This window comes from Daucus carota, chromosome 5 (assembly GCF_001625215.2).
Source record: "Daucus carota subsp. sativus chromosome 5, DH1 v3.0, whole genome shotgun sequence".
Classification (NCBI taxonomy): Eukaryota; Viridiplantae; Streptophyta; class Magnoliopsida; order Apiales; family Apiaceae; genus Daucus; species Daucus carota.
The window spans coordinates 40,146,711-40,164,606 of NC_030385.2; the positions used below are offsets into that span (position 1 = coordinate 40,146,711).

The following is a 17,896-nucleotide window of genomic DNA, read 5'->3' on the forward strand; positions in this document are numbered from 1 at the left end:
AAGAAGGAGAGGGAGTTCTCTGCTAACAGCCTTACCCGGATCTCTAAGTTGGAGAAGAAACTGGATGTGGAGCGATCGGCTAGGGAAGTGCTGGAGTCGGGGATGGCGACTAAAATCAAGGAGGCTGAGGCTCGTAAAGAAACTGAGCTCGGGCAGAGGGCAAAAGATGCTGAGATCCGGGCGGACAAGGCTGAGAAGAGGGTATCCGAGTTGGAAAAACAGATCTCCGACTTGAAGTTGCAGCTGGAGGCCCGGAAGGCCCCGGAGGAGGTTGTTGCTGAGTTTCAGCGGTCTAAGGCTTATGGGGATGCTTTGGCGAAGGCCGCTGCTGCTGAGGTTATGCGCTGCTGGACCGTGGCTGAAAAGCACATCAAGACTGATCCGGGTGCGAATGCGCAGAGCTTTACTGATCTTTACATTGCCGCAAAGAACAGGATTTCGGCGGGCGGAGGGGAGCCCGAGCCCTATGTTGCCCCGGGTCAGGAAGTGGACTCGGACTCATCTGCTGAATCTGAACCCTTGGACGAGGAGATTCCTGTCACCGATCCCCCCGCTGATGATCCTCCTGTTTAAGTTTTATCTGCCTTTACCTTGAAGAACAATGTTTTTTTTTTTTTTTGTAAGGCTGGATATGTCTTTGTTTCCGGATTTGGATGTTTGTCCGGGTCTGTGCTGACCTGGGCTCGTGGATATTTGTCCTCTACTGCTTTTATCGAATATTTCCTTGTCATCTTTGCCTGTGAATGCGTTTTGTATATTTCTTTCTCATGTTCGATTGTTTTAGAATAATTTCCCGGCAACGCCTGCCCGGATCGATTGCTTCTAACTGCTTTGTACCCGGGTATGATTGCTCAAATAGCTTTCATACTTAGAAATTTCTTAAACGAAACAGATGGATCCGGGCAAAGTGGATCCGGGTCTGATTGCTGAGAATATTTTTATAAGTACATCGAATAGGTGGATCCGGGTAATGCTTGCCCGGGTTGATCGCTTTTAGATGTGTTTGCCTTAGAAAAGTTTTCCAAGTAAATTAAATTGATGGACCCGGGCAATGCTTACCCGGGTTGATTGCTTTATGTGTGTGTACTCAGAAAACTTTTCCAAGTTAAATAGATGGACCCGGGCAATGCTTACCCGGGTTGATTGTTTTATGTGTGTTTGCACTTAGAAAACTTTTCCAAGTTAAATAGATGGATCCGGGCAATGCTTACCCGGGTTGATTGCTTTATATGTGCACTTAGAAAACTTTTCTAAGTAAATTGAATAGATGGACCCGGGCAATGCTTACCCGGGTTGATTGTTTTTTTTTAGCTTTTGCACTTAGAAATTTTTCCAAGTCAGATGATTGGATGGATGGACCCGGGTAGATCCTTCCTGGGTTGGTTGTTGACATTGCTTGGTTGCCTTAGAAATTTTCTAAGTAGATAATAATATAGATTCATTGGTAGCAAAAGACTTCATTGATATTAAAACTATTACACAGCTTTGAGAATGATCAAAAGTACATGATTGCTTTTAGGGATATGTAGCTGTCTTCTGGGATCCTTGTCCTTCTTTCTCATTCTACTGGTAGAATTTCCTTAACCTGAGTCCGTGCCAGGTGTTAGATACTTCTGACCCGTCCATGTTCTCCAGTTTGTAAGTACCCGGTCTTAGGATTTCTTTCACTTTGTATGGGCCTTCCCACTTAGGCATCAGCTTGCCGGTGTTGGTGGGATCAGAGGCCTCGGTGTCTCGTAAGACCAGGTCTCCTACTTGGAAGTTTCTAACTCGGGATTTCTTGCTGAAGTGATCCCGGGTCTTCTCTTTGTATTTCTCCATTTTTGCGATTGCCTGGTCTCGAACCTCATCTACCAAGTCCAAGTTGACCCGGAGTCCCTCTTCATTGGTGATCTCGTCAAAATTGATTGCCCTATGGGAGGGTGACCCGACTTCAATTGGAAGCATTGCTTCAGTTCCATAGGCTAACTTGAATGGAGTCTCGCCGGTGCTTGTCCGGGGACTGGTTCGATATGACCAGAGAACATGTGGCAATTCTTCTGGCCATTTGCTCTTGCTTTCCTCTAACCTTTTCTCAATTCCTCTCAGGAGGATCCGGTTGGTGACCTCTACCTGGCCATTTCCTTGAGGATAGGCGACTGAAGACTTCTTGTGCTTGATGCCTCTTTCGGCCAGGTAGCTTTCAAAGTCCGACCCGATGAACTGGGGGCCATTGTCTGAGACCAGGACTCTTGGTATCCCGAATCTCATCAGAATGTTGTCCATGAACCGGATGACATCTTGTTGATTGATCGTCCGCATTGCCTTGGCTTCAACCCACTTGGTCATATAATCAATGGAGACAAGCAAGTATCTGAGGTCTCCTTTAGCCCGGGGGAAGGGTCCCATGATGTCTATCCCCCATACAGCAAAGGGGATCGGGGATAAGACCGAGGAGGGTAGGACAGGGCTTACCCGGGGCACGTTGCTGAATAGCTGGCAATTTTTGCATTTCTTAACAAACTCGACGGAGTCTTGATGAATTGTTGGCCAGTAGTAGCCTTGCCGGATGATTTTATAGGCCAGGCCTTTTGCCGACATGTGATCTCCACAGATCCCTTCGTGAACTTCCCTCAGACAGTATTCGGCCTCCTCCGGACCTATGCATTTCAGGATTGGGGATGAGTAGGTCCGGCGGAAGAGGATCCCGCCTTCTACGAAAAACTTTGCTGCCTTAGCTTTTAGTCTTTGAGCTTTTCCTTTGTCCTCGGGTAACTCTCCTTTTTCTATGTAGTTGATCAGGGGAGTCATCCAGGTAGGGTCGTTGTTGATTTCAAGGATTTCTTCCTGCTCTATTGTGGGTTTGTGCAATTCTTCGAAATACACTGAGCTATCCAGGTCTGCCGAATTTTGGACCAACCTGGAGAGGTTGTCCGCCTCCGCGTTTTCTTCCCTGTTGACTTGCAAGATTTTGCACCCGGGGATCAGGGTGAGGTAGCTTTTCACCAAGGCTTGATACCTGGTCAGGATTGGGTCTTTGGCGAGGTATTCCCCGTTTGTCTGCCTGACCACAATTTGTGAGTCGCTGTAGATGGTTAGGTTCCGGATTGACAGGGTTCGGACCAACTTTAACCCCGCCAACAGGGCTTCATACTCTGCTTGATTGTTGGTTGCTGCGAACTTGAAAGAGATTGCTGTTTTGATGGTGAACCCATCCGGGCTCTTCAGGATTAGCCCGGCTCCTGACCGTTCGGTTGTTGAGGAACCGTCGACATGGAGTATCCAAGACCCCAGGTTAGGCTCTACCGGGGCTTCCGGTTCGGTTTCCATGGAAGTTGTTTGATCTTCTGGGAAGTTGCATTCCACTACGAAGTCTGCCAGGACCTGGGCTTTGACTGCTGTCCGGGGTAGAAACGTTAGGCTGAACTGGCTAAGTTCGATTGCCCAGTTCACCAGTCTCCCGGAGATGTCTGGCTTGTGAATGATTTTCCTTAGCGGTTGGTCTGTTACAATCCTGATTTCTCTTCCTTGGAAGTAATGTCTGAGTTTTCTGGATGCGGTGATCAGTGCGAAAGCAAATTTCTCTAGGTTGGGGTATCTGGTCTCTGCATCTTTGAGGACCTGGCTGACATAGTAGACAGGTTTCTGCTGCCCGGCTTCTTCCCTGATCAGGGCTGCCCCAACGGCCAAAGGTCCGGCTGACAGGTATAGATAGAGAGGTTCTCCGGGTAAGGCCTTTGTCAGGATCGGGGGTTTGGACAGGTATGCTTTTATTTCGTCAAGAGCTCTTTGGCAATCCGGGCTCCATTCTACTAACTTCTGATTTTTTGCCCCTTTTAATAACTCAAAGAATGGTAGACATCTTTCAGCGAGTTTGGAGACAAACCTTCGGAGTGCTGCTAAGGACCCTGCTAGCTTTTGGACCTCCCTCTGAGTCCGAGGTGGTTGAATCTCTTGCACAGCTTTGATCTTCTCCGGGTTTGCCTCGATACCCCGGTTGCTTACCATAAAACCCAAAAACTTTCCAGCTTCGACTCCAAAAGTGCACTTGTCCGGGTTGAGCTTTAGCTTGGTTCTTCTCATGTTCTCAAAACATTCTCTAAGATCTGAAATGTGACCCGAGACTGATGTTGACTTGGAGATGATGTCGTCGACATAGCATTCCAGATTTCTTCCGAGTTGGTCTTTGAAAATTTCATTCATCGCCTTCTGGTATGTAGACCCGGCGTTCCTTAATCCGAAAGGCATCAGTTTGTAAGCATACACTGCCCGGTGGGTTATGAAAGCTGTCTTGGCTATGTCTGCTGGGTTCATCTTAACCTGGTTGTACCCGGAGAAAGCGTCCATAAAGCTTAACATCAGGTGTCCTGATGTGGCATCGATAAGCTGGTCTATGCTTGGTAAAGGATAAGGGTCCTTCGGGCATGCCGCATTCAGATCCGTGTAGTCAACACACATCCTCCATTTTCCGTTTGCTTTCTTTACCATGACTACATTAGCTAGCCACTCCGGGTATTTGATCTCGCAGATGATATCTGCCTTCATTAATTTGCCAACTTCCTCATCTATTGCCTTCTGCCTTTCTGGTGCGAAGTTTCTTCGTTTTTGTTTAACAGGCTTCTTTTTGGGATCGACGTCCAGGCTGTGCATTGCCAATGATTCATCCAACCCGGGCATGTCGTCCGGGCTCCAGGCAAAAACATCTGCATAGCTCCGGAGTAGTTGGATGAGTTCCTCTTTAAAGACCGTATCCAAGCCTTTCCCAATTTTGATTCTTCTTGTCGGGTTGTCTTTTTCGATCAGGACCGACTCGGTCTCGACCGCAGCTTCAACCTTGGTCAATTCTTGTGCCGAGATCATTTGCTGGATCCGGGCATCAGTGTTCTTTTCCACAAAATCTTGAGCTGAGCTCATGGTTGCTTTCTGGTTGCTTGGTCCAGGACCAGGATTGATTGCTCCCGGGCTATGACTGCCCGGGTCTAGGTCGATGACTTGGACTTCACCCTTAGGGTTTGTCCTTGGGTAGGGTCGATGCTTTTTGTTACTTCTCTGTTTTTGGAAGACGGTGGCCTTTCTCTTGTTGTCCATATGGGTTTCCGCCATAACCAAGGCCTGACTGTAACATACCCCGGCTGTTTCCGAATCTCCTTTGACTTCGCCTACCCCGAACGGAGTCGGGAATTTGAATTTCAGGTGCGTAACAGAAGTGATGGCTTCGATCTTGTTTAGACCCGGACGGCCAATGATCACATTGTAAGATGAGGGAGTGTCTGTGACATAGAATTTGATCATATGGACGACTTGGGTTGGGGCTGTGCCGAAACGGACCGGGAGGTAAAGAGTTCCTAGGACCGGGACGATGCTGTTCCCGAATCCGTATAAGGGGTCCTCCCTGTAGTCGTTCATCCGGATGCTCCCTAGTTGCATTCGGTCCATGGTGTGTTTAAACAAGATGTTTGCTGAAGAGCCGTTGTCGACTAGGATCCGCCTGACCTCATTCTCAGCTATATCCAAGGTTACCACCAGGGCCTGATTGTGACCCCGGGTGACACCCTCGAAGTCCTTGCTGCTGAAGGAAATGACTTGTTCAGGGAAGGCTTGGATGGACATGACTTCTTGACCGGGGTCCGGGCTGGGAGGAGGTGAGCAGGATCCGCCCAGTACCACGTTGACAATGTTCTTTTGTTTCCCCGAACCATCTCCCTTGTTTGCTGTGTTCCGGGCTATATATTGTCCCATGTTTCCTTTGTTGATCTGCTCCTCAATGAAGTACTTGAGGGATATGCAGTTTTCTGTTTTGTGACCGTGAGTGCCATGGTAGTCACAGTGTCGGTTGGTGGGTCTGCTCTCCGGGGGAGTCTGCATGGGTTTTGGTGGGTAGTAGAAGGGTTTGTCTCTGATTTCTTTGAGTATGTCCTCGCGGGATCTGTTGAGAGGAGTCCACTCGGGCTCTGGTTTTGGTTCCCTGGTTGCTTTGTTTGGACCGGGGTCACTTCTGGACCCGGATCCCTGTTGGCTGGTCCTCTTGGAACCTGATTGCTGGATGAAGTTTGTCTGTCTGTCCGGTTTGAATTTCTTGTCCTGGTGATATTCTTTCCGGGGTCTATCCTCGACCTGCTTCCCTTTTGAGCTTCCTTGTCGGGTCATCCTCATTGCTTGGAGCACATCGGTTTCCTTAATGAATTTTGCGGCCATGGCATAGGCAGCTGCCAGGCTCTGGGGCTCTTTGTTGATCAATTCGACCACATACCTCTCATTTTGTTCCGGGTCCAGGTTCCTTCGGAATATGCTCAGAGCTTCACGCTCATCCAGGTTGGAAATTTTGTTGATTGCTTCCTGGAAACGTTTCATATAGTCTGAGAGTGCCTCATTGTCATATTGGCGAACCGTTTCCAGGTGACACATATGGAGTTCATGGGTCTTGTTTGCTCGAAACCTTCTGAGGAAGGCTTCCCTGAAATCTTTCCAGGATCCGATGCTCCGGGAGGGGATCCGGCTGAACCATCTCTGGGCCCCTCCCTTGAACGTGGATGCGAAGAAGCGACATTTGGTTAGATCATTGTACCAGTAAATTTGGGCTATCTGTTCGAAGTAGTGCAGGTGTTCCTCCGGGTCTCCCAATCCATTGAAAGATTCAAAGTTGTAGTGTTTCATACCCTTTTGTCGGGGTATGGATTCCAAGGAGTGGCTGAAGGGAGTCAGGGTTCCCCCGATTTCAAGCCCGGCATCATTTCCGATTTTCCGGTTGAGTTCATTGATCATGTCTCTGAGGTTGGTTTGCCCCGGTCTCTCATCCTCGTCATCAGAGATGAGTTCGGGTGTTGTTTCCTTCCGGTAGCGCTTGGACCGGGATCCTTTTGTCAACTTTTCCTCTTCGAGTTGAATCCGAAGGGCGATTTTTTGCTCAAGTTTTTCCTCTTCTTCTTTTCGGATCTGTTCTTTTCTTTCAGCCAAGATTTTTAGCCTGGTTTCCTCACTATCCTTTTGCTTCTTTTTCTTTGCTTTGTCCCCGATCCGGTCGAAGACGGAACCCCGGGATTGACGGCTGTTCCCGGAGTCCTCAGACTCATCGATGTCCTCGAGTCTGCGGTTGCTTTCCCGGCGATCATGGTACTGCCGGATGGCTTCGGCCAACTCTATATTGGTGAGCTGGGACAGGTGGAGGGTGGTGATCGGGACATCGGTGTACTTGTACTGGTTTGCTTCGATCGTGACCCGGGCATCATTGGGGTGGATTGTTTGGTTCTCCTCCGGGTTCACATGGGTGAAAAGGGGTCCCGAGGCATGATCCTGGTTCGGGTTATCCTGGTCTGTCTGAGGGTTATCCGGGTTCTGGGGAAGGCCCAGGTGGGAGCGTGTCCTTTTTGCCATGGTTTCAAGAACTTACACAGGGTATATGGTTGCTGTTTTGGTGACAATGCTTGCAAACAGTATAGATAGTGACAAGGTGACAAAAATAGTGTGCACAAGTAGTCAACTTACTATTTTCAGAGATACCACAAATAGTTAAGTGACAAAATGTGTGCAGGTGTGAGACAAAAGATTTTATGTGCTACAGACAAGATTAGGGTTTTGCTCAGACAGGGTTTGCTAACATGCTCATATCAAGAAAAGCCATGGCTGAGGGTTTTGAGAAGCTGGGTGTTTGGTGAGAGCTTACTGGTGTTATTTGGACCCCCGTTTCGGGGGCTTGTTGTAGGAGATGAGTCCAGTGGCACCGTGACCACAGGACAGAGGACACCTTCCCCTCCTTCTAGCGCCAAATGATAACGCCAATCTCCGATCCCGGTCCTTCCTCCGCCGTGGATGACGGTTCTGCGGTGTAGCTGCTGGAAGGGTTCCTACAAAACAACGCCGGCGGGGGGGTTTTGCCCCGAAGCGCCTCCGGCGTGAGAATAAGAGCAGGCTTTGGAAGGATAAAGATTAGAAAGTGTGTTATCTATGTGTGGTGGGTGAAGGTGGTGTATGGTGGTTGCATGGTGGCTGGAGGCTTTTGTGTTTATGTGTATGCTGAGTGCTTAAGTGTGTGCAGAGAATGAATATAGTGAGAGTGAAGTTAACCCCCAGACTCTTGACCCTTGGTCTATTTATAGGCCAAGGATTAGGGTTCGGGGGTGCGTACCTGGATCCTGGTCCTACACGTGTAGGGGTTTGATCCCCTACACGTGTCCAGGTGTCGGCGTGGAAGTAGTCTTTTGGAATGTTCCCTGGCTTGTCTCTATCGCCAGTGGTTGACCGTTATATTTGTCTTCATCGTGTCAGTCTGTGGCTCGTGCAGTAGTTGTCGGCTGGTACGTGTTTGGGTCCCGGTCGAGGGGTATAGGTCCGGGTAGTATCCGGGTCCTTGACTCTACCTGGATGGCGTACCCTGGTAGTTGGTAATCCTTCATGGGGTCGGGGTCCCGGAGTGGACCCGGGCTAGGGTAGTCCGGGTTGTACCATATCAATCCACATGCATCAAGGGCTATCAAAAAATAATTTTTCCATAGTAACATACTGCATATTTCAATTTTTAGAGCAAGGAACAGGTTACATATCTCATTACATGTTAATAATATAAAATAATGAGTCTTAGTAAGTCCCGGTGTTTCAGAGGATCTAGTTTGAGTGTTAATTTCAATAACAATCCCTATTTTTGTTCCCTGTTATTATTTTGATAATAAATTTGAATCTAACTACCTATTTGAAGGGGGGAAAGAAGGAAAAAGATAAATAAAGAGAACAAAGAATGGGAACTAAATTTTTTATTTATAAATATTAAATAGATAATGAACAGATGTTACCTAAAAACAAATAACAGATAGGAAATGTGGCGATGTACTTAATAATTTACATAATCACTTTTTTTTATACATTACCTAAATATGAGTTTAAGAACTCATTTCTCTTTTAAGCATTTGAAGTTTATTTTTTGAAATTTTGTATAGCATTAGAGTAAGTCCAAGAATGTCCTGGTTCAAGACTCAAATATAATATAAAATATCATGTCCTAGTAATTTAGGACATAACTTACTAACTTCAACTCCAACAATGTGCCTTATTCTCATACTATGTTTAATATTTTATTATTAAAAACTCTCTTTCATTATTAAAACATAATATAAAAGTAGAGAGAGAAAAGGAGTGTTGATGGAAATTTATAATAAAATACAGAATAGGGCAAGGTGAGATGTGCCTCAAAAATAAGGCTTGAGGAGGTTGTCCTAGTGATATAAGGCATCACTAGGACATTGTGGATCAAGTTTTTTAATCAATTACCCTAAATTATAACTTATGACATGACATAGGGCATCTCTTGGACTTGCTCTTAGTCCTCCTAATTACATCGATGGGTCTGATAAGAACTTCGTTCTCGAAAATCATCTCCACCTTATCAATTTGCTGTAAATCGATCATCTGGTTCCTCTAAATACAGGTGATTGTAGGCTTTTGACCGCTGACAAGTAATGCAAAATTTAAGGCCTTTTTTCTTTCTGATTCTTGCAATATATATAGCTATCAACTTTTCTGCGCTTTCAGGCTCTTCAAGCTAAAAATGCATGTAAGATAAGAATTTCTGAGACTACAGAAGCAACATTGATGATTAAACTGTAATTTTCACATGCCTATCTTATCAACTTGTAGTACACACTTGACACTACAATCTACTAGTATGCTTGCATATTCTTGCTGCAAACTTGCTTCAATTCCGCAGCTGCCTTGTCCAAATCATTCTCTCCTTTCTCCTCTATTTTCAACTTCAATTCTCTAGCTTTCCCCCTTGCACCTTCTTCACTTTCTTCTGTCAAAACCTTCCTTATAACATCAGCAATCTCCTCTCTCTTATACTTGCCTTCATTGTTCCTCGCTATCGCCATACCAATCCCAATCTCCACCACAAGCTTGGCATTCGTAAGCTGATCCCCTCTTATGGGCATTGCAATAATAGGCACACCAAATTTCATGCTCTCATTCACAGAACTCCATCCGCAATGACTGAGGAAGCCAGCAATGCTTGAATGTCCCAAAATCGTCGTCTGTGGCGCCCACCCCTCCAGAATCAATCCTGAATCCCCTATCTTTTCAATAAATCCCTCTGGGAGTTCTAGACATTTTGTTTCCTCTCCTTGTGGAGACCTCACAGACCATATGAAATCACACTTGGTTATCTCTAATGCATTTGACATCTCTATCGCTTCTTCTGCAGATAGATAGTTCTCGCTCCCAAAGCACACAAAAAGCACCGAAGATTTTTGTTTCTTGTCTAGCCATTTCATGATATTCTTCGTGTCATCATCTTCATTTTCGGGTGCATCATGAACAAGTGGACCGACAGGAATCAAAGTTTTCTGAACCAGATCTGATAGAAGATCAATATATTTTCCTTCAGCCTCTCTAAAACTCTTAATCAAAACAAGGTTGCTTGACCGTTCAGAGCATAACGCAATTTCCCTAATAGTCTTGAGTACAGATTCAGGAAAATTAGGCGGGGCAGCTGAAAACAAAGCAATCTCTGGGAAGGGGAATTTTTCCCCAGCCCTTTTGTATAGATGTACAACTACACAAGAGGCTGCTGCGGCATTGACTGTAAAATAAACAGCTGGAATATTCAGAGACAGAGCAACCTCTGCAGGCCAAGAAGGCTTGAAATCATACATAATCAAATCCGGTTTAATGACTTTGAGGATTTCAATGAAAATTGGAGCTGCCATCTCGAAAGCTTGTTCAAGGATCGGGATGAGGTTGGTTGGGAGGCCCTTTGTGGAATGATAATGAGGAGGTAATTCTGCAGAAGCAGGAAGATCAAACTCAACTAGTCGAATATGATCATTTTGATGCACTCTGTTCTTGATTGAAGCAAGGTTGATAGGCGTAGAACAAATATAAATTATGAAACTTCTTTTTCCGAGCTGTTTAGCTAGTTCTAAGAAGGGACAGATGTGACCATAGGCTAAATGTGGTAACATCAGTATACTCATTCTGCCATTTTCACTCTCCATGATCAACTCCGTTCTGTTTTTATGCTTTTTCACTACGAACATTAAAGTTGTTCTTATTTATACAATTTTGTAGAATAAAATCGTGGCTGCTGTTTCAGGCCACATTCTTTAAGATCTGTTATCTATTCGTACTAGTATTATTTCATTTAGTGTATGGATACTAGTAACTTGTATTACATACACACAAATTTTATCCTCAGATATGCATGGATTTGTCCAACTACATAAAATTAAGGTCCTACCTTTTCGACGAAGCCATCTGGTAGCCATAAACATTCTTCTTCCTCTCCATGTGGAGATCTCAGAGCCCATATCAAACTACACTTGGATGTCTCTAGTCCACTTGCCATCTCTACCACTTCTTCCGCGTACAAATGATTCTAACTCCAAAATTAAATTGCATGATTGTTCAACACATAACCCGAAGTTCCAAAGAACCTGAAGCCTAATTCAGAAGGTGGTTGAACAGAAGAAACAAAAAAATTCTGAAAATGGGAATTTTTTTTACCAGCCTTTTTGTGGTAATGTAATCCCTGGCTACAAATATATTTAGCGACAAAGCAACCTCCAGAATGCATGAAGCCATAGATAACCAACTCGGGTCTAATGTCTTTGAGTATCATAACAAATACTGGAGGAGCTGCATTGTCCAGAGCTTGTCGCAGGATCAGGTGGAGATGGGATGGAAGGCCATTTGTGGAATTATAACGAGGTCCGGAGAAGAAGGAAGATGAAGCTCGACTAGCTGAATGTGGTCATCTTCATCAACTCTGTCTTGATAGAAGCTTGGTTGATTAGTCTAAAACAAAGATATATGAAGAAGAAGCCTCTGTTTAGCTAGCCATGTTACAATTTTTTTATGTTCATAATTAAAGTTTTATTTTGATAAAATCATGTTGGCTAGCCATGAATAGATACTGCGAAATCAAAACATCTACATTTACCTCGTGCCAGAGGTGCCGATGCTAGAATGATGAGATAGTCTCGTACAAAAGCACAAAATTTAGATACCTGGAATAAGCACAACTTCTGGCATGTCGTCATTAACAAGAAACATTTGTTTTCATATGTCTTATCATTACTCAGGACAATAGGGTAAGTTTCAAAACTAAAGTTAGGGACAACAGTATATTTCTTAGGTGTTTACGGAAAACCCCAATATTCCATCTGTAATCATGTCGATTTTATCAGGCACAATAAAGACAATACTCAATCAATCTTATTTTTTGGCTTAAGCCCATAATTGTTCAGTCAAGTGTTCCTCAGGATCATACTGCGCAAACTACATTTTTCTTTTTTGCTCTTTAATGTTTCTGCAGAAATTCTAGCATCAAGTTCCAGAGAGAAATATTTCTATCTGTATGTCCATGGAAACTCAGAGTGTAGTTGTGATTCAAGATGCATCAAGTGAAGCTTGTTGGGAGGCCATCAGATGGGTCTTGCACGGCTTATCTTTGAAGACGGGGGACATGGTCACTCTCATTTCAGTTCTTACCCGGCCTCATAATACTAGTTCAAGGTCTTACATGGGAACTAAGAAATCGGGTAAGAATTCATCAGTCACCACAAATTCTTTCGCCTTCAACTTATTTTTTCTTGATTTCTGTTCTTTTTTTCCCTTGTTCAATAAGTATTCAAATTATGACGCGTCACTTCCAGGAAATATCTTTTTCTGATGGACTAAAATCACACAGATGACAGAGAATAATTATTTAACTTAAATGAATGGGCTGTTTCCCTGATATTCTTGTCAACCTCTGTCATAGTTGGATACATGAGCCGAGAGGATAGTCCAATGCTTGGAGCAAATCACGAAACAGTGGAAGATCTAACTGCAAAGAAGATGGAAGAGTATCAAAACAGCCTAGAACACATTCGGATCACCAAGCTATATCACATCCAAAAGGTCCTAACAAATCCATGATTATAATTGCATTTGAAGTATTAAAGTAAAGTTCAATACAAAAGCCACTCCGTTAATTACTAGTTTACAACTATAAAAGCTTCATATTATTCAGTATCTGATATTCTTTCCAGTTAATAGATTTGTTGGGATTCAGGTCTTGTTCAACGTCATGGTACTGGATGCAGGACACTCGGCAAAGGTGGTTGCTTTAGAAGCAGCTAAGCAACTAAGCGCGACATGGGTGATACTTGACAGGTTTCTGAGCATAACTGATGTATTAGTGCTACAACTTAAAAATTGTTATATGAAATATTGTCCCTATTACATGTTTGAGAACACTGATTTTTATACAGGAAAATAAAGAAAGACCAAAGGTATTTCCTTGAAAGACTGTCCTGTGGAATATCAAAGATGAAACGCCACAACAGCATTGAAAAATTAAGAGGGCCTAAAGAAAATAAGATTAGCAGGAATCTGTCAGTAATACGATGTTCGTATGATGAGATGTTACCAGGACCTGAGGACGGTGATGATCTTTTCAGCATAGAACTCTATCCTCTAGGTTAGACATAAATGCCACTGCTATAATTTATTATACAGGATGTCTGTTTCGCTTAACATTGATTATGATAAGTGATGCAGATTTAAGTTCAAGTGAAGGGAGTACCCAATCAAGAACCTCCAGTTTATGTGAAGATGTGACCACTGCTTACTTCGATCTTGGTGGAAGTGGGAGAATAGCAACTGAAGCAAACATGAATTATCTTGAAAACAAAATAACATGCAACAACAGCACAGAAGAATCTATCAGATGTTTGAATACTAATTACATGTCTGATAATTCACTATGTTCAATCTGCAAGAATAGAAGGCCATCGATCTTTTTTGAAAGTGAATTTTCCTACGCAAAGATTATTGATGCAACTGGTGGGTTTTCTCCCAGCAACTTGATTTCTGCTGGTGAACACGGATCTGTTTACAGAGGTACCCTATCAAATGCCGTAAAAGTTGCTATTAAAGAACAAAAGTATACGAGCTTCCAGTGGGAGAAGAAATATGAATTGGAAGTTGAGGTAATTAGAAGTATCAGACACAACAATGTGGTCATGCTGCTGGGATCCTGTTCAGAAGATAGCAAAAGGTTTCTTATTTACGAGTATCTGTGTTACGGTTCGCTAAACCAACACATAGAAGGTAAGAACATATCATACAGATTTGCATGTGAAGTATTACTATGTGATTAGTATCAATATGAACTTGGTGGCTTGCTTGATTTAGATCAGAGGTGCAGAACTTTGACCTGGAAAGAAAGGCTGACAATTTTGCTTGGTGCCTCGAGAGGTTTATACTATTTGCACAGGAACAACATAATCCACCGAGACATAAGGCCAAAGAATATATTTCTGACCCATGACCATGAACCACTGGTACTGATTAAAACTGTCAATAATCTTTTATTCATAAACATCATTGATAAACCATTTACACACTGAGAAATTTGTCAGCTAGGAGGCTTTGGACTAGAAAGAACAGAATATGAATCAGATCCCTCATGCAATCACCAAGTAATAGGTACTTCCGCGTACATGGCACCAGAATATGCAGAAAGTGGGCACTTAACAACCAAGGCAGACGTGTATGCATTCGGGGTTGTTCTACTAGAGTTGGCCACAGGCCGGAATACTACAGAAAAGACGATAGAGAAGGGAGGCTTGTTGGAATGGGTAACAAAATCAGTTCACCACAATATTTCTGTATTACCTTATATTCCTTACAAATCCAGACCTTCTCGGGTTACTAGATTCTGATGTGCAATATATATTTTTGTTCTCACAGGCAAGACCTCACATAAAGGAAAGCAAGTATGCTGAGTTGATTGATCCCAGAATTGTCAACCCCAGTGAGGCTTACCAATTCTTTCTGATGATGCGATTAATAGAAAAATGTCTCCGCGAGGATCCACATAAAAGATTGTCAATGGATGAGGTAACCATCTGTCCTGGACCTTGCTTCAACTATTTCCATTGAAAGATTATAATGTGATTTTGCGTCCTGAGTGTGCGGCGGATCCAGGGTCCGAGCCAAGTGGGGTCCAATTTTTTTTAAACATGATAGGTAGCAAAATTAATATCATAGAATAAGTCTGATGTTATAATATTTACATATGTGAGCTTGATTTCGAATACATTCTGGTTCAACTTGAATTCTTTCTTCACTTTCAATATAATGATTGTTGGTTCGATTACGCTTTGTTTTGATCACAAATTTATCCATGGTAAAGTTAAAACCTAAAAAATAATAAAACAATTTTCAAATAACAATCTAAAATAATTATCAACTATAAAAAAATCCTTACAATTCCCTATAGCCAGAACTATGGAAGTTAAAATCCCTAATTATTATCCTAAAAATAAGACTACCATCACGCATGAGGCATAATACCTAAACTAAAGGGGCAGGGGGAATATTAGATTAATTGGGGGAAAACATACCTCTATAATGTGATTTGATTATACAAAGAAGCTTTGAGCTTTCTTGGCCGTTCTTCCGGTCGTTGCGTTGCTCTTCAGTCTTGTCTTCATCACTCTGCACCTGTGAGCACAAATGACTTGCTATTATTTTGTGTTTACTTTTCTTGGCCCGGGCTTGAATTTTTTGGCCCCATATCATCTTTATTGGCCCCATTTTATATTACAGTTCTGATTTTTTATACATAAAAAAGTAGGTTTTTTTTTTATAAAAATTCAAGTGGGGTCAGGGGCCCCCACCTGACCCCTGTGTATCCGCCACTGCTGAGTGTTACATTAGGTGTCCAACACGGTGTACAAGTGTCAAACTCGACAATATTTTCAAAATTCTGTGTGCTTTTTGTTTCGCACCCTACTTATTAAAATTCAATTTTTTGGCTTTTTGAAGGTGGTTTTAACACTAGAACACATCATGGAAGAGAATTCACGGAGCGAAGCCAAAAAACTCAGACGTCAAGACTCGGACTTATCAAGCATCGTATCAAAGACGAAAGAATCTACAGAACAAGTAAAAGCTCATAACAACTCATCAGAATCAAGCAATAACAAGTCATCAGAATCAACAGCGACAGTGTCAGGTAGAAGATCAAACGCGAGTTCTAGCTCCTGGGCTGACAGACGTAACAGTTTCAAAGGTTTTTTTAAGAATGGACCACAAATATTTTACGATGAAATGCTCGGCTGAATTAATATATATTTCTTCATCCTAATTACAAGTTCATCACAAACAATGATAGAAAGACTTTGGGGTTATGATTTTAGAATGGTGATTTCGTATCCGAAAGAATATTAGAACGGAGGAGCTTAGAGCATCTCCAACCATCTAAAACTCTTGCTAAAAGATGAGTTGGCATACTTTTTTTTTTTTTTTTTTACTGAAATGCACTTGCCCGCAACGAGATACAACAATACTCCGAGGAGTTTCTTTCATTCAAAAAGCTTATTATCTAACCGAAAGACATGAAAATGTCTCCGGAAGTTTAGACAATAATACTTAATGTCCGAAAAGAGAAACGTCACATCTTGTATGATCATGCTACCTGAAACAAAAACAATCCATTAATAACATGAAAAGTAATTATAAATTAATTATTAAAATAGTATAGTTCGTCAAAAAAAAAAGTAGTTGGATGAAATAATAAATATAAAATAATCTGTCAAAAATAGAAGATAAATATAAAAACAAAAATATATCTAACCAAAGGGAGACCCTTTGGCTAGATATATAACAAGCTGAATAATTACTAAGAATATAATTAAATAATTAATAAGAACTAAAATATAAATATAAAAATATAACTTTGATATTCAAAATGATATTTAAATTTTAGATAACAAGTTAAATATAATATATAAGCCAACAAAGTGGCACCAAATTGCCCCTACTAGGCCAAGAATTTACGCCATCAATCATGGCCACCCATATATGGTACATAAATTTAAATGCATTCATTTACAAGATTCAAAATTCAAATCACCCATAAATGGTGCAAATAGATTTAAATGCATTCATTTACCAGATTCAAAATCCGAATATGTAAATAAAAAGATTTAGCGAACAGCTCCAAAAACTCAACTCCAACCATGATGAGTTGTTGTCTATATATTTAGCCATGGATGGCTAAATTTGTCGAACCTCTCTGTAAGAAAATCTGTAGGAAGATTGTATATCATTTATTACCATATTAAACTGATATATTCTATTTTAACAATTTAAAATATTAGTAACATACTATTTTTAAATTATAGCCAACCAATATAGCCAGTACTATTGTAGCAAAATGTTTTACAGGTTCAGCAAATTTTACATTATGTCTTACAGGTCCAATTTAGCCAACGATTATAGCCAACGCCGTTGGAGATGCTCTGCATATGCAGATTAACAACCTATTCAACTGGTCGACAAGAAGGTCAAACTTTGTTAAGTTATGATTCCAACTTTTTTGAATAACCAAATTTATGAGATAAATTTATGACTAAAATTCAAAGCAACTTAAAATTCTTGTAATATTCGGTTAATATAACTTAAAATTTATAAAAATATTATAATATTCGGTTGATATAACTTAAAATTTATTAAAATATTATAATATTCAAAATTTGATGAATTTTGGCATTTATAAAATAATAAATTTTATGAAATTTTTTTTAAGTCTAAATTAAATTTTATAAAGACTCTGTATAAATCAAAATCACTAACATTTTATGAGAATCCGCAAAATTATTATCAATCCAGTAAAATTTAAAAACATCTCTCACAATATACGTCAAATATACCAATCTAAAAACATTATTTATTAAAAAAAAATGACATATAATCACAAATAATATTTTTATTTGACACTTTATCAATTATTTATCAAATTGTGGAGGATACTTTAACTCAAAAATTACGAATCAAACTGTCAAAAGAAATACAGAATAAAAAATTCAAAATAATAATTTACGAAAAAGAAATCTTAGTCATAAAAGTATTTTTTCAAAAGAAAAATGTTGAAAATATT

General features: G+C 41.5%; 2 protein-coding genes across 2 annotated transcripts; one reads left to right on the forward strand and one right to left on the reverse strand.

Moving 5' to 3' along the window:
• Positions 1 to 9,502: 9,502 nt before the first annotated feature.
• On the reverse strand, positions 9,503 to 11,137 carry LOC108220252 (UDP-glucosyltransferase 29-like). Its single transcript, XM_017393967.2, has one exon. It carries the CDS (start codon positions 10,998 to 11,000, stop codon positions 9,627 to 9,629), a length of 1,374 nt encoding a protein of 457 aa, XP_017249456.1. The 5' UTR covers positions 11,001 to 11,137; the 3' UTR covers positions 9,503 to 9,626.
• A 63-nt stretch (positions 11,138 to 11,200) lies between these two features.
• Positions 11,201 to 16,286, forward strand: LOC108220251 (proline-rich receptor-like protein kinase PERK15). Its single transcript, XM_017393966.2, has 9 exons — positions 11,201 to 12,503; positions 12,725 to 12,864; positions 13,019 to 13,119; positions 13,218 to 13,426; positions 13,507 to 14,058; positions 14,143 to 14,291; positions 14,370 to 14,588; positions 14,701 to 14,850; positions 15,781 to 16,286. Exons 1-9 carry the CDS (start codon positions 12,320 to 12,322, stop codon positions 16,075 to 16,077), a joined length of 2,001 nt encoding a protein of 666 aa, XP_017249455.1. The 5' UTR covers positions 11,201 to 12,319; the 3' UTR covers positions 16,078 to 16,286.
• The last annotated feature ends 1,610 nt before the right edge of the window (positions 16,287 to 17,896 follow it).